The sequence below is a fragment of the Python bivittatus genome, unplaced genomic scaffold (assembly GCF_059951505.1).
Source record: "Python bivittatus isolate LINGU-HERP-01145 unplaced genomic scaffold, Pbiv_v1 ctg000000_np1212, whole genome shotgun sequence".
NCBI classification, from domain to species: Eukaryota; Metazoa; Chordata; class Lepidosauria; order Squamata; family Pythonidae; genus Python; species Python bivittatus.
Window position 1 is genome coordinate 4,572,261 of NW_028277028.1, and position 16,751 is coordinate 4,589,011.

Genomic DNA, 16,751 nt, shown 5'->3' on the forward strand with positions numbered 1-16,751 from the left:
TCTTTTGTATAAACATCACTTTATTGTATCCCTCTTACACAGTAACAGAGAGATGTCCAAGTTACCTAGATTCTCTTACTGATCCTCTTGTAATGAATGTCACCCAGACTCATTACCTAGAAGAAGAAAACAAGAGCTTTACTTTTTCATGCTCATCTTCTGAAGATAACCAACAACTAAAATCCTTCTTATGCCCTGAAAGGAACTAAGATAAGCCAACAACATGGTTTATGTAAAATGCAAAGCAATACAGTTTTTGGGATGTAGATATCACTGTAGGCCATAGATGGAAATCTTTGTTAAGTGTGAAGTATCCTCTGTAGTTCTGGACACCTCATTGTTCCCATTCTACTGAAGAAAAGATTGTAAAGCTTTTGGGAAAATGCCATAGAACAAACTAAAGTACTGTAAAACAACGGGTAAACTGCCTTGAATGGCCATCAGATAGAAAGGATTATATCCTTCCCTTTTGCAGCTCTGCATCTCTACTTGGTCTCTTTTTGCCTCAACTTCTAGGTTGCAAGGCCTTGGGGAAGAAGCCTAACATACTGTGTAAAATGCAGCATAAATCAACTTGTTTGTGCTGCTGCTAATACATTATTATTATTAGTTATAAACATTAAATATATTTAACCTTTCATTGAGCCATGCTACTTTTGAACAGTTGATGGAGTTTCTTGTAAGTGCTCAAGGGGGCTATATATATTCCACTTTTCCTTGGCTGAATGTCAGGTGGTTTACAATAAAATTAAAGTGATGCTATAAATACAAACAAAAAGCTAACAAGCAAAAGAGAGGGGAAAAAAAGGAATGTAAAAGCAGAGACTAAAACATATGCAGTCTACAGTATGCATAGTGGATAGCCATGGATCCAGCACAGTGCAGCCTCCAGGTACTAATTATGAGATCTGAACCGGTATGTTCAGGCAATTATGAGATCTGAACAGGCATGCATTTCTATGTGCATATAGAACACATGGGGACGCGGTGGCGCAGCGGCTTAATGACGCTGAAAGTTGCTGACCAGAAATGGTCGACGCTTCAGCGGTTCGAGTCCAGCCTTCGCGTTAACAGGGTGAGCTCCTGTTTCCTCCCCAGTTCCTGTCAACCCAACAGTTCGAAAACTTACGTGAGTAGATAAATGGGGACTCTCACTCCGGTGGGAGGAAAAATGCTGGTGGCGCCTTGCAAAAAAGGAGTTGGGAGCAGTTGCCGGTAAGCGCGAAAAACCGCACCGCCCGAAAAGGGCGCGAAGCAACGGAAACCCCGCCTCCTGCGCTTGCCAGCTGGGCTCTGCCCTAGGAAGGAGGCTCTGGCAAACCACTTCCGAAAAACAGTTGCCTTGAAAACTGCAAAGGACTCGTCCAAGCAGTCACTGCAGGGTCAGCAATGACTGAGCGCAGATAAAAAAAAAAAAAAAAATAGAACACATACAATCTTTTACTACCACAGTGCTGGTAGTAAATGACATATGCAGTATATACAGATAGGCAACAGATAGTTATTCTGCTAATTTAGGGGATCTCTTAAGGTTGCACAGATTAGTAAACATATTGTGTGCAACACCCGACAGAGACAGTGTTAAATAAAACTGGAAAAGAACAAATTCTGTTAAGGCTTGCCTTCTAGTAATCTATCATTATTATTTTTTCAGGGTGATATCAAGCTATAAATTAGCGACCTGAAGCATGTGATAGGTAATTACATAATAATAATAGTAATGGTGGTAATAATAATAATAATAATAATAATAATAATAATAATAATAATAATTTCAAGGCCAATTTCCACTCAGCCATGCTTCTGAATTTTGTTTTACTAAAATATGTAAATTCCATCTGAATTTGAAAGCAAACCATCAATTCCACTTGAACTGGGGAAGAGTGCATATTATACAGCATTGGAAAAATGTTTGCCCGTAAATATTGTATTGTGACTATGGATGGTATACCAGCTCATTTTATGTACTAGTCTCATTGACTTCCAGACTCTAGTGGACAAGAGTGGTTGAGGTTACAAGGAGGATGCTAAAGTGGCTTATGTTTGTAGGTAGACTTACATTAGTTATGATGTCTCCATTGATTTCTGTAACAGACTTGATATTCTTCAAGTTTACAGTCAACTTATTGTCTCCTTCCATTTGAACGACTGCCTGTGTGAAAACAAAAGAAAATAAGTGATAATGAAGTAAATCATGATTTGGACTCCAGTTCTGAAATATCATTTCTGGTTTTGAGTAACTTGTTCACATATAATGAACTTAAAAGGTCTCCCAGCATTACATTTATTTCCAGCATTTGTGTGCCATTTACTCATATGACTCCAGGTGCTTTCCAATATAGGCAGACCCAACCATAGCAAAGGCATGTGTTACTCTCTTCAGCACTTCTGGGTTCAATGTGTCCAAAAACTCTAACATTTTATGTAAACTTTGGTTATCTCCCTCTATGTTTGCCTCTGTGTTTTTATGAAGTGAGGAATATGTATGCAAAGGGACAAGGAATAAGATTTCTCACTTACAATAAATCTCCCCACTGAGTATTTCCTTCCACCTGATTCAAACTTTTCTGTGGAAATACTATATAATGACTATTTGTGGGGTACTGTATATCTTGAGTTTTTTCAGGAGAAGCCAGCTTGTCAGGAAAGTAGTTAGGAGCTTTGTATCCTACCTTAATCTTTTCTCCTGTTGGAGTATCTAGCTCAGCTTCCTCTCCAATTGTAAATTCATTTGTGATAACTTTGCTTCCAGTTGTCACAGTGACTTTGAATTTCTTGCCATTTTGTACAATTTCTGAGATGCTTTTGATATCCTTGCCTTTTTCAATCAGCTCATCAGGAAGACCTGGGTAGGATCAAAACCACCATTATAATGGTACTGTCCATAAAAATGCACTGAAGATGACATCCAGAAAGGGGGCTCTCAAATCTACAATTGAAGCAAATTTTAAAAATGGCCCACAAAGAAGATTAAGACAAAACTGCACTGTATGGAATGAAGGAGGAGCTTTTTGAAGCTTGTTGCAGAGAAGAGACTTCCATATGAAGCTGTCTTTCCTTTGTGAAGTTTTCCCCTTTGATGGAGTAGAAATGCAGCTCCCTCCATAAATATCTCAAAAAAGATTAGTGCCTTTTCTGAAGGAAATGGAAGGAAAGGAAGGTAACTGATGGCTGTACAGATCATGGGAATAAAATCCCTTCCATAGGACAATGTTAATACCTATGCTGTTAGTGAGCCGGTTGTCCTCATGCCTGACAAATGAGCATAGGTCTACCAGGCTCTTCTCTAAAGAAAAGTGAATGTGGCATATGGGTTTTAGTGGCCTGGCTGGGTTGCTGTGGTGGTGGCATGAGTTATCAGAAGGAGAGAGAATAATGGGGAAAAGCAGCTCACGTATGGCTTTCGGGTGCAGCTGTCCTCTCACGATTGGAGATGGAGGCAGCATTCCCATTGGTCAAGCCTTGCATATAGGTGTTGGGGATTAAAGGTTTTGTGGGGGGGGAAGAACCCACCACCCCAGTGGCTGGGAGACATGCTGCCAGTCTGACCTGTGAAGGAGAGTGAGAGTGAAAGTAAGAGAGGAGAGAAAAGGAGAGATGCATTGCCATATTTTAGCAAATATTGTACAATGTACTGTTGAGTTAAACATTTTTGCTGAGAGAGACTTGTAGTAAGTGTGTGGGAGAGTTCATGTGTGTGTTTCCCAATTTCCTGACTCTGGGAGGGAGAAGAGGATGAAGAAGTCAATGGGAGGCCTCCCTTGGTAAAAGAGAAGTGAAACTACACCCAAAATCCAAGTCAGACGGGAAAGGAGGGAGACAACTGGGCACAGATGGATGCTTAGAGTCTTTGAGGAAGCCCCAGACCAGGAAGGGCTGGGCAGAAGACTGAGAGGGAGGTGCATCATTCAACATCTATGCAGAGGATTGGCTGAGGAGATCCAAGAAGGCAAGGCGTGTTGAGCATGCACCATAGTAATTTAACCAATTCCCTTCCTATCTCTTTGTGAGAAACTGAAGGTAAGGGAAGATGAGAAGGCAGGGGAACTAGTAGCTTAGCAACAGAGTGGGTGGTTATTCGTGAATAGCCCTGAGAAAGAGGCTGGCAGAAAGTGACAGCTTTGTAAACAGAAGTTCCTACTGGCTGTAACTAGTTGTAGATACAGGTAGTCCTTGACTTATGACCACAATTGGGACTGGAACTTCTGTTGCTAAGCGATGCGGTTGTTCAGTGAGTCACAACTTTTTTGCTGTGGTTGTTAAGCAAATTCAGCTTCCCCCATTGATTTTGATTTTTGGAAGCCCCCTGGGAAAGTTGCAAATGGCAATCATGTGATCCTGGGACACTGCAACCATTGTAAATACATGTTGGTTGCCAAACGACCAAATTTCAATCACATGACCATGGGGACACTGTGACAGTTGTAAGGGTGAGGACTAGTCGTAATCACTTTTTTCAGCACCATTGTAACTTTGAACAGTTGTTAAATGAATGGTCATAAGTTGAGGACCACCAGTAGTAAAAATAACCATAAAACCCTCCACCATCTCAGTTGTTATGTTGCAATTGTCCTTCTTAATGTTAAAAGCATATCCAACTTCCAAAGGAACCACAGCCACGCTATGACAATGGCGCTATTTCCAAGAATGGGGAGAAGTTGATCAAAATGTTGCATGTCATTGGAAGGGTACTCACTACTTTTTTATATATATATCTGAGGGATTGCATTCTACTCCCAAATATTGTTGGAGGTCAGGAACTGTAGCTGGAAATTAGGAGGGCTATAGCAGGCAGGGCAACAATGCTATAGGGCAGTGTTTCTCAACCTGGCTGGGGAATTCTGGAAGTTGAAGTCCACACATCTTAAAGCTGCTGAAGTTGAGAAACACTGCTATAGGGAAAGAGGTGAATTTTTCCCATTTGGAAGGCGATTCTAAGTTTCCATCCTTTAGATGCAACTAAATTCTTTGAAAGCTTAATGTATCTTAGTTCTTTTGTACCCCACCAAAAAGCAGAAGAAAATCACATTATTAATATTTAAATTATTTGCTCCTGAAATTCAGAGAGATTATGTGGCCACATATATTTGCAGGTCATGGCTGTCTATCTTTAACATTAACATTAATTAAATATGAACATTGTTCATATATTTTGTGAACAATATATGAAGCGCAGAATTATCTGTGGCATACACAGGTCTGAATGGCAGCCACAACTAGAACGGTCCAATTTTATTTTAAAAGGCAATGTCAAATCCCCACCTCTGTATGGAGCCAGGGACAGTTCTGACTCACTTTAAACTCTCCATAACCTTTCTCATAGTAAAATCAACCTGCTTTCTTAATGTGCATGATGGCTTGGGGAAAAGTTCATTTTCATCATGCCCTCAGCACATTAGAGAAAGGCTTGAACAGTTTTCTGTCTTTCCGAAATGTATTTTTCAGTTTTTGGAAGAGAAATATGTATGATACTTTGATCAGAGAAATGTTGAGGTGGCTAAGGGTCAAGATTCCCTTGAGCTAAATTTGCTCTTGGTAATTTCATGGACATGTCCATAAAAACACAACTTGGCAACAATATGGAGGTGATTTCCTATTGCCTCCTTCTGGGATATTTTCTAATTTTCCAGTTCTACTTTGCAGCCCTGGGATTTCCTAGCAATCTCTTACTTGAGTGCTAACTAGGTCCAACTCTGCTTTAGCTTTTGAGATCAGCTAGCATGGATTAGACTGAACACCCAAGAGCTGAAAAATATTAGGTGATAAAATAGATCAATCTGAAATAATATGTATTTATGGTCTTTATGATATCATTTAATGTGTGGCTAAAAAATAAAATTAAGCTCTGGCAAAAATTAACACTTTATTTTGATGGGAAAATTAATTTATGCCATCAAAATTAATAGAACTTAAATGTATCTGGCTAAATTGCAGCATTATTCTGCTTTGAGGACTCTGTACAGTAGATTTTAGAAAACAGTAGCCTTAAATTCTTCAGATTTAGAACAGGAGATATGTATATCAGATTTTCCTGTTGTGCATTGAATATTGCAACAGATTTTAAGATGATGTGTTATTAGAATGTTCTAACAGAAAAAAATATATTAACAGTACCTTGGCTTTTAATATAACTAGGAAGTATAAACATCTGATAAAATCCAGGCTGTAAGAATGACATTTCAGAAAAATGTAACGTAACATGGCTTTGATCTTTACTATTCCATGAAATTCTGTTTTTAAACATATAAAATAGAAATAACAAGGCAAGTGTGGGGCTAAAACAAGCCGATTAATTATTATGTGCAAATGAAAAGCTTACCAACGGCTTTCATGAATCGCTCAAAATTTTCATGGGACTGAAGTTCATACTTTCCAGTGAAGCCCATTATGGTTTGGTTCTCTTTGTGCTCAACAGAAGAGAAGATAGTTTCTGGAGGCCAAATCTCCTTTTTAAGCAGAACTTTTACCTTGGAAGTTGGACAGAGGTCACATAATGCCACTCCTTTATGGTTTTGCTGAATCACTACCTTTGTGCCTAATTGATCAAGATTATCACTTAACCACTCCCATGTTTAAAAGCTACAGATTTCTTAAAAAAACCTTGTGTGAATTACAGACTGAAACTGAGAGTAAAGAAGCATTTTTAAAACTTGGGCAAAAAGACATTAACTGAAGCTGAGATCTAACTTGCATTCTCTTGAAAATACTAAATATTAAGAGGTTACATAGCAATTATTGCAATTAATACTATACCCCCTCCATCTGATTTCAAAGTAGTGGTCTGGGATGAAAGAAAGAACAGAATGATTAATTAATAGAAATAACAACAGCTATAATAATAACTTACTATTAACATTAATATCAGAATCTTAGTCACTTTTTTCAGGAACAGATTTTTAATAGGTATGTTGGCTTAAACTAAACCTTGCTGGGAAGAAGGCAGAATCAAACAGTATATCATGATTTGGAATGGTCTGCTTTAACTGAGATCAGCCAAAAGGGATCAGTGGAAAAATTCATCTTGAACCAAGTCAAGGTTTTACAAACCATGTTTGTAAAGCTAGTATCAAAGGGGTCTTCCCAGCATATGTTACAAACCCACCTGGTACCAAAAAGGTCTTCATCATGAATGAGACCAATGCTGGAAGGTATTATAACTACATATGGAAAACTAGCCAGATGGGTCTGTTTTAAACACATAATTAACATGTGTTAGTAGAGCTGTACCCAGGACCCATTGTCTGTGCCACAGAGCTATCAAAGGAGGTTGATACGTGGATCAAGTTCCAAGTTCATTTGGGATTTACTGAATTGCCTGGGTGAGTCTTTTGAGGAGTATGAACCATTTGTGTTTTAACCAGAGATGGAGTGGGTCACACTGGAGTAGTAACCCATTGTATGAGGCAGAATATGCTCCCATCAGTTATTGTATATTTAAAACCATATAACTCTGACATGGATTTGAGATCCAAATGTTATTTTATTATTAGGTTGTGTAATCAATAGATTGGTATATGTTCCTGCCTCAACCACTACTTCATGCTTTGTCAGAGTAATCTGAGATAGCTTGCTAAACCTATGGTCCCCTTTTGCTTGAGGGAAAGATAATTCTGAAGTTTTTGTCAAGTAACTAGGTCATTACTTGCTAAACACTGCCTTTGAATCTGGGGCTCAATAATTTCTGATTTGTTTTGACACAAATTCAATTATATTATCAAGAATCTTAGAGAAAGGATGTCTTGGCTCATCTTGTTGAGAATGAAGAAAGAAAGCTAGTTCTGTTATGTGGGATATTTTCTTTTAAATTGGAGATGCCAGGAACTGAAACTTGGATTTTATGTACAAACCAAAGACTTTTCTATCAAGTTTATGAACAGACAAATTGGGTAGATGATTTATTGGGGAGGGGGTGGGGGACAAAATCTCCAATTTTTAAAGAGCAGAAGAATCCTTTAGCAACTACTAAAAAATTGCTGAGGAGAGTTCCATTATGAGTTTTTCCCTTTGGGTTTATTTGAAGTGTCATAAACCAGGGAAGCTGCAGAGCAGTGATAAGACGATGAAAAGTAGGTTATTCACCAGATTCCCCCACCACCGGTTATCTCAGAAACAAATATAAAAAATAGAATATTCAAGCTATGAGAGCTTTTCTAAAATCCTCTTCTCCTTTGAAAGAATTCCTTTTAATTAACATTTTTTGATACAATAAAAGTGTAAAAAGAATTGTAGAAAGAAAAAATAGTAGAAAGAAAAAAGAAAATATAGAATTATGATTTCTGCTCTTCTTTCTGTTGAGTAGTTACCATCTTACTTTTCCCCCTCTCTCTTTTTTTCTTCTTCTTACTTTATAATTCACTTCTTCCTCCCTTTTGACCATTTTTAATCCCCAAATCCATAGATCATCAATTCATTTTTTTCTTCTTTCAACAAAAAATCCATATAAGATTTTTGGTCTTTCAAGAAGGTCTTTGTTGTTTTTTCCCTGACCACGCTGGTCAGCTTCACCATTTCTACAAGTTCCATCAGTTTTATAATCCAATCTTATACATTATTCTTCCATCTTTGTGCATATAATAATCTTGCCACAGTTACCATATATAATATTAATTTCCCATATTTCTTTTCTAATTCAATGTCCATAAAACCCAGTAGAAACAATTCTGGTTTCATCATAATATTAATCCATAATATCTTTTGCAGCATTATGTGAATTTGCACCTAAATGTTATTCATTTATTTTTAAATTCATTTATTTTTTGGTATACAATTGTTCATTCATACATGTCAGGTATTACATTTTGTAAGGCATGCCTTTCTTAAATCTGCAAAATAAATATCTGACCCCCATAAAGCATAATTATTCCACCTTACTTCATTAAAACTGATTAACTTGTTACAAAAAGCTGATCTAGAAGGGAAACTTCATGTCAATCTTCTCTAGCCTGATGTCTTCACACCCCTCACTGAGTCATGTTCATACTTTTCATTGTTGCACCACAGTCCTGGCTGGTTTGACCAGGGAGTTAATGGTGTCATGTTGGAATCACCTAAGGGCATGTTTTAAGTCAGACTTTGAAATTCAGTCTTATCTTTGCTGATTAAAAACGTCACAAGCGTTCCATTAGGGAAGCTTAGGACTGTGGGTGGAAGGGATGTTGGCCTTGAAACATGGGGCTTTTAAAAAGGGCATGGGGGTGGATCAATAGCTGTGTTCCGCCAGGATTTGCTTGAGAATGATTTGTTGAATAAGTTGGTTTCATCAGATATAGACCATGGTTTACAAACTACAATGGCTGGGATTCAACAACAAACAAGGTTTCATGCAATGTGTGAACCAACCAATACTAAGGGGTTCTATTTCTGTTTTTGCTAGTTCATGTTGCTTGATTTTAAAATCCGGTACCCACAAAACCCTTCCAGATGTCACTTTTCATCTTTGATTAGTAGGTACAAACAATTTCCCTTTGTTTTCTGCATTAAAATAATGTCTTTGTGTAGTAATCAAGAACAATATCATAGACTTTATTACAACATTAGGAAAATTTCTCTCATTAATAGTGTGCCAAATGATATAGTACTGAACTGCTAACAAATTTGGTGATGCTATGTTGTATTGTTAATTTTCTAGATGAGATCACTGTAGTAGGTGGTGGTTGATGGTCTTTATTCAAATGTTACCCAGGCCACCTGCTTGCAAATTGTATATTGTTTCTAGAAGCATATGTCTTTTTAGCTTTGCTCTAGCATTTTCACTTCAGTTCCCTGTTCTGACTGGAGAGTTTAGTAAAGTAGAAGACTTGGGTATAGCCAGGTCAAGTCAGTTTTGTTTATTGTAGGCAGAAGTTTCGCAGATCTGAATAACTACATGAGACTCCTGGATAGTACACATATCTTGAACCTACTCCAACTTCACTTAAGCCATGACAGACCAAAGTACATTTTGCCTTTGTTGAGTCTGGAGTCTTGCTGAGGGAAAACTTCAAGCCTGAATAGGTAGATATCGCTGCTTCCTTAAACCATAGATGTAAGAAAATTCAGATGCTAGCCAAATCCTGGACTAGATGCTATCAAGTCTAGTGTGCTGTTCCCAAGAATGACCAATTAAATGTTTCCAACTCCCACAATAAATGCAACAGCCAATGTTCATATGTGAAGGACAATCCAAGTTTGTTCTCTACAATATATAGGATATCTGATGGGTAATTATAATATCAAGGTTTCCCTATCTTTCTCTATATCACATCCTTTCTCTCCCATAACCTCTCTTTCTAAGATGGCTGCACTGCTAATGGCATTCTTTGTCTTCTAAGTTCTAACCCCTTTAGGGTTTGAATGGCTTTCTGGTGTTTAGAAAGGAAAAACTAGAAGTCTCCTGTCTCTGTATTTGGTATTAATTTTTTTCTGATTCCCTAATCTGGTCTTTCAGGTTTTCTGATGGTGCCCTAATTGAGTCCATCCACCTAGCTGCTGGTTGTCATCTTCTCCTCCTCTTTCCTTCCACCTTCCCAGCATTAAAGCCTTCTCCAAAGAGTTAGGTTTTCGCATAATGTGTCCAAAGTAGGGTAATTTGAGCCTGGTCATTTGTGCCTTGAGTGAGAACTCTGGATTGATTTGTTCGATGATCCATTTGTTTTCTTGGCTGTTCATGGTATTCTCAGGAGTCTTCTCCAACATTTAATTTCAAAAGTGTCAATACTCTCTCTATTCTGCTTCTTCAAAGTCCAACTTTCAATTCCATAGAGGGTCAGGAAGAATACCATTGCTTGCACTGTTCATATCTTTATAGGTGTAAACACATCACAATATCTGAATATCTTTTCCAAGGCCTTCATGGTTACTCTACCAAGTGCTAGCTTGCAATAACCTTTTGTCTGCTTGTTCCTTTACTGTTGATGGTTGATCCTAAAAGGCAGAAGCTATCCACCACTTTGCTATCTTCATTGCCAGTTCTAGGGCTGGTTGTTGTACCTGTTGTCATTCGTTTGATCTTCTTTATATTTCACCTTAGTCCCTTTTTTCATTGTGCTCCTTGACTTTCAGTACTAAAGTTTGCATTTTCAGCTATCATAGTAGTGTCATCACAATAGCACAGATTATTGATGTTTCTTCCTCCAGTTTTAAAACCACACTCATCTTCTTCCAATCCAAGTTCCCTTAGTATATATTCAGTAACCTGGCGCCAATCTGTTTTGCCATGTTTTGTCTGTACTGTGGCTTCCTGATTGACAATGAGATGTGTGTGTGTGCATGTGTTTCTGTCTGTCTGTCTAGGGGCAGGTAGCCTTTTTTGGGTAGCCAAGGGCAATACTTCATTTTTTAAATTTACATTATCAAAAAGGGGAGCAGGACCCTAATTATCCACTTGTTTATTCATCATTTTGAAGGAACTGTGGGAGGGGACTCAGTTTTTCCCATTCCTTTAGTTTCCTCTTGAAAAGTAACACCAAACTGCTAACCGAATACCTGCATTTTGTTGCTGATTTTGGCAATGTGACCTTGAAAGTCTCTGGGGATTGTGAAATAGAGCCGGGGACTACATGCAAGCTGTATTTTCTCCCCATCCTGCTCTGGTCCACTGCCTGATTGCTGATTCTCCATCACTTAAGGCCATTTCCTCATTAGTGACTTCTAAAATCATTTAGCATCACCTGGCCATCACTGAGACAATATAAAGCCTATCCTCATTACTATTATATTGGCACAAGGATGGTTAGATGACTCTAGAAAACAGTATAGGCCACCACTGGGGATCCTGTCTAAATGCAGCTTCCCTACAACATAAATTAACTTATTCTGCTAGTTATATGCTCTCAAACACCAATCCCTCTGATACACATGAATATACAGTAAGTTAACTGAATTTGGACTCATGGCAGCAATAGAGTTACATACTCAAATACTAGGGTGGCCCATTGATTTATCTTTAGTTCATGATAATGTTTGTATCTTTTAAGTGAACTGCAACTGAATTAATGTAAATTGATTTATTAACATTTTTAATTTATATTTTAAGCTCAGTTCATTTGGGGAAAATGCAGAATGCAAATACATTGACTCTGAATATTAAACATTATTCTGAAAGTTCTGAAAAACTGGTATGATGCACATACTCCGTGGTAGCTCAGACGGAATAGGCCATTGTTATTCAAAGGTGCAGGAAACCAAAATGTGCTAAATTATTTATAAATCACCCTGGTCAGTTGTTTTGGCGCAGAGCTATATAATAAGATGTTGCTTGAATGTAGGCTTTTTAATTGTTTTACTAGTTTTAATACTGTTTTAAATATATTTTATTCACGTTATTGTATGATTACTGCTTTAGCAGCTTTAACTGAGGCATGCCAAGAGGAGAGTGAAGAGCAAAAAAGGAGTGAGCAACTACTGGTTACAGTGATGTAGTATAAGATCAGGATCCACTTAGATCCTGCTTGGTCAATCAATTTCCCCCTGCTCTTGTCTGGAACATTCTTTGAAGCCCAGATCTAGTTGAGCTGCCCCAGCAACTTCTCAGAAATATCCCTGTATGAGCAGGATTGCCTAATTTGTCCATGAGCAGCCTTTGGCTCTGCAAATTGGTGTTGCCTTGTTGTCTTGCTTCTTGCCCTTCCGTCTCAGATCAAAAAAATGCTGTTGAGCTGTCTTTACAATACCTTTTACAAAACTCCAGTTATCTGTTGAAAGAACAGCACAAAGGCCTTTACGGTATTATTGCTCATGTTCTTTCTGAGTTTCTTCTAGTGATCTTCACAACTCTCAAAATGAATGGGGTCTTACAGATTCAAATATAAGAGTTCATTCTCAGTGAGAAGATGTCATTTATGAGAAACACTAGTTCCTCATAGATCCTGGCTCCTCATTTATTTGTGTGCATACTGTTATCCTAGTCAGATTACATTCATAGATGTGAGAAGGCAGGGAGAAGTGAGGGCCTCAAACGAACCATGTTTGCTAGGGGAGAGCGCTGTGCACCATGGGGCAGCCTTGGGGGGACGGCAGGAGGGAGGATGGGCAGAAGGCACACTCGCACCAGAGTGGAGAGGGACGGCAGGAGGGAGGAAAGACTGCAGGCAAGAGGCACGTTCGCACCAGAGTGGAGAGAAACGGCAGGGGGCGGCTGTCGGGTCAAGTGGGGATTGGAATGTGTATTGCGCTGATTGGATTCGGAAAGTGGAATGTCTGCGGTTTTGCGGTTAATTAGCGGCGCTCCGGGGCGGTAAAAAAGGTGAGATTGTGAGCCAAGCCCTCGTAGGAGGGGGAGGACAGATAGGGGGTATAAAAACCTGTCAGACCTTGCTTCGGGGTTCCTCCATTGCTGCGGGAGGGACCCACCTTTGCAAACGTGCCCAATAAAAACTTCTGTCTACTGGATAACCGAACCCGTGTCTGTCGTTTTCTGACAAAATTGGCGAGCCAGCCAGGAGTCCTCGACGTGGACCGGACTGTGGGGAACCGGTGAGTAATCGGCCGTAACACCCCGTTGAGGTGTCTCCCGTTTTCCCCGGAGTCGGGTCCAGGACGGGACTCCAATCGCCAGTCAGACAGAAGTAAAGAGGAAGTCGGCCGACGAGGGGACCTCCGGGAGGTCTGGTGAGTACAGCCTACCCATAATCTCGGGGAGATTAGCGTGGTTACGAGGCGTTGGACGCCGCAAGGGGACAGAAGAGTCCGGGACCTTCTGTAAGGTGGGAAACATAGTCAGGAAGGATGGGTAAGGCGCAGAGTAAGAGTGTAAGGCCAGGGGCCAGTGGGAAAAACGCAGTAGGGGGAATCCCCACGGATTCTCCATTAGGACAATTGTTGCAACAATGGGAGACACCCTGGTTGTGTCCATTCACCAGGGGTCTGGAAAAACCGACCATGATAACTTTGTGCACTAAAGAATGGCCAAAATATCCACTAGTGGACCCCGAATTCCCCTACCATTGGGATACTCTTGGAATCCCCAGTAATTACTGGGTGACCCAACTAAAAAAAAAAAAAAAACTACATTGTGGAGCATAAAATGTTAACACAGGAACCCTATGTGGAAGTCTGGTTCCATATTCATTGGGAGGGGCCTTGACCCAAGTTAGCCAAAATTTTTGTCCAAAAAGAACAGGAAGATGAGGAGGACCTCTGGCTGACTGGACCTCAATGGGGGCCGCCACCTCCTCCTCCTCCTCCTCTTCCTACCGCTCCCCTCCGGCGCCCCCACCCTATCCCGGGCTGCGGAAAGAGCTGGACCAGCTGAACCAAGACATTCAGAACTTGCCCTTTATTCTAAGGTCGGCCAGTGCCTTCCCCGTCCGGGAAGTCCCGAACGGAACGAACGCACAGGGGGTGACCGTCACCAGTTACGTAACGGTTCCCATCAAACCCAGTGAGTTGAGGGAATTAAAAAAAAAAAAAAGACCCTCCCTCGTATGCAAGAGAACGCCCATACCGCCGCCGAACAATTGGAACTTTTTCTCGGCCCGGTGGAATACTCCTGGGGGAACTGAATTACATTTTAGCCCACCTCTATACGCCAGAAGAGAGGGGCCAGATTTGGCGAGCTGCGCTCGGGGCTTGGGAGCAAAGGAATGCAAATGTCCCAAATGCCCCAGCCGCAGATACTAAATTCCTCTGGCAGACCCAAATTGGGATCCCAATAATGCTGAACATCGGGAGAACATGAGAGGAGTTTCCCCCTGTACGACTAGGGGGGTCATGGTTCCCCAACCGGGACCCACGGGGAACCCTTGGTAAACATCACGGTGGGTCCCACTGGCGAGGAACAGCAGTTCCTCGTGGACACCGGAGCCTCTCGAACATCGCTGTGCCAACCGATCCCAGGGATTGCGAAATCCCGGGGCACGTCGGTATCGGTGATGGGGGTGGGAGGCTCTCCGGTCAAGGCAGACGTACTGGAGGGAGTGAGACTGGAGTGGAATGGGAAGGAGGTAACTGCAGATGTGTTACTGATCCCACAGGCGAGAGTGAACTTGCTGGGAAGGGATCTAATGGGTAGTCTAGTAGTGGAGCTGTGGAATGTGGAACAGGCAGAAAGGATGTGTTTGTTGCGAGAGGCGGACGTGGAGGTTGTGAACCCTGAGGTATGGGCAGGGGAGGGGGGGGCGGGTCGGTTTCGCATCGCCCCAATTAGCATCCCCTTGAAACCAGGGGTGACGGGTTTGCGGCAAGCCCAATACCCGCTGTCCCGGGATGGGAGGCGTGGGCTGAAGCAACAACTGAGATGGATGGTGCTGCCCCAGAGGTACACCGAGAGCCCCCTCTTGTTTGGACAGGCATTGGAAGAGAAACTCCAGGGGTTCCGGGCCCCTGGGGGTTCTCGGGTGCTGCAGTATGTGGATGATTTGTTGGTGTCTGGAGAGAAGGAAGTAAAGGTGAGAGAAGACTCAGTGGCTTTATTGAACTGGTTGGCTGAGGAAGGATTGAAGGTGTCAAAAGGGAAGGTCCAATTTGTGGAAAGGGAGGTCAAGTATTTAGAACATGTACTCCGGAAGGGCGAGAAGTTGATTGATCCTTCTCGGATACAGGGGATAATGCAGTTGAAGCCCCTCATACTAAAACGGAGGTGCGGCGGTTTCTGGGTCTAGTAGGATATTGCCGGCTATGGATAGATGAGTACATGAGCAAGGCTCAGTTTCTGTATGAGAAGTTGAAAGGATCATCTGACAGGGTAGAATGGACAGACGGGGACACAGAGAAGTGGGGAGAATTACGAAGGAGCCTGGTGACGGCCCCGGCTCTGGCTCTACCGAACTTGGCCCCCCCTTTCACCTATACGTTACAGCCCATGGGGGAACTGCCATTGGAGTGCTGACTCAGAGACGGGCTGGGAAATATCAACCAGTGGCCTTCCTGAGCAAAGCCCTAGAACCAGTGGTGAGGGGATGGCCGACTTGTGTGCAGGCAGTGGCTGCCGCTGCTGTGCTAGTGACAGAAGGGAAACAACTCACTTTTGGGAGCCCCGTGATTGTCCATTCAACCCATCAGATCTTAAGTGTGCTTAGTCAGCAGGCGGCTGCTTGGATGACAGAAGGAAGGATGTTGAAATATGAGACAGTTCTCCGGATAAGTCCTGATGTGGTGGTAGGAACAGACAGGAATTTGAACCCAGCGGAGTTTCTTGCGGGGGAGCGGAAAGAATGGGAGCCGGCGGAGCACGAGTGCTCCACCCTGTTGCAGCTGCAAACAAAGACCCGGGAGGACCTGCAGGAGGTCCTGCTGGAGGAGGGTGAGGTCTGGTTTGTGGATGGGTCTAGCCGAGTAGAGCAGGGACAAAGGAAGTCAGGATATGCGATAGTGACGGCGGAGGGAGAGACAATAGAGAAGGGGGCACTACCAGCGGACTGGTCGGCTCAGCTGTGTGAAGTGCACGCTTTGAAACGGGCACTAGAGTTGGGAAAGGGAGTGTCCCTCACCGTCTACACAGACTCGCGATACGCCTGGGGAGTAGTGCACACTTTCGGGAAAATTTGGCTGGAACGGGGTTTACTCACAGCTGCTGGAAAGGGAAGGTTGCAGGGAGGAACCAGGTCATTGGGTTACAATTGAGGGGACCCCAGTAGTGAGCCGTGCTGACATGAGGGGGATGGTGGAGAAACTGCACGAAGGGTCTCACTGGGGGGTGCAGGCTTTGATAGACACTGTAAAGCCGTGGTACTGGAGCCTGGGGGTTCGATGGGAACTCCACACCCCTTGGCATCCTGACTCCAGTGGGAAAGTGGGAAGGGCCAACGGGGTGTTGAAGCAACATCTCACCAAAC

At 41.9% G+C, this 16,751-nt stretch overlaps 1 protein-coding gene across 1 annotated transcript; it reads right to left on the reverse strand.

Moving 5' to 3' along the window:
• FABP1 (fatty acid binding protein 1) lies at nt 1-6,438 on the reverse strand. Its single transcript, XM_007432385.4, has 4 exons — nt 6,320-6,438; nt 2,673-2,845; nt 2,060-2,152; nt 1-116 (listed from the first exon to the last, which is right to left on the reverse strand). Exons 1-4 carry the CDS (start codon nt 6,384-6,386, stop codon nt 66-68), a joined length of 384 nt encoding a protein of 127 aa, XP_007432447.1. The 5' UTR covers nt 6,387-6,438; the 3' UTR covers nt 1-65.
• Between the last annotated feature and the right edge of the window lie 10,313 nt (nt 6,439-16,751).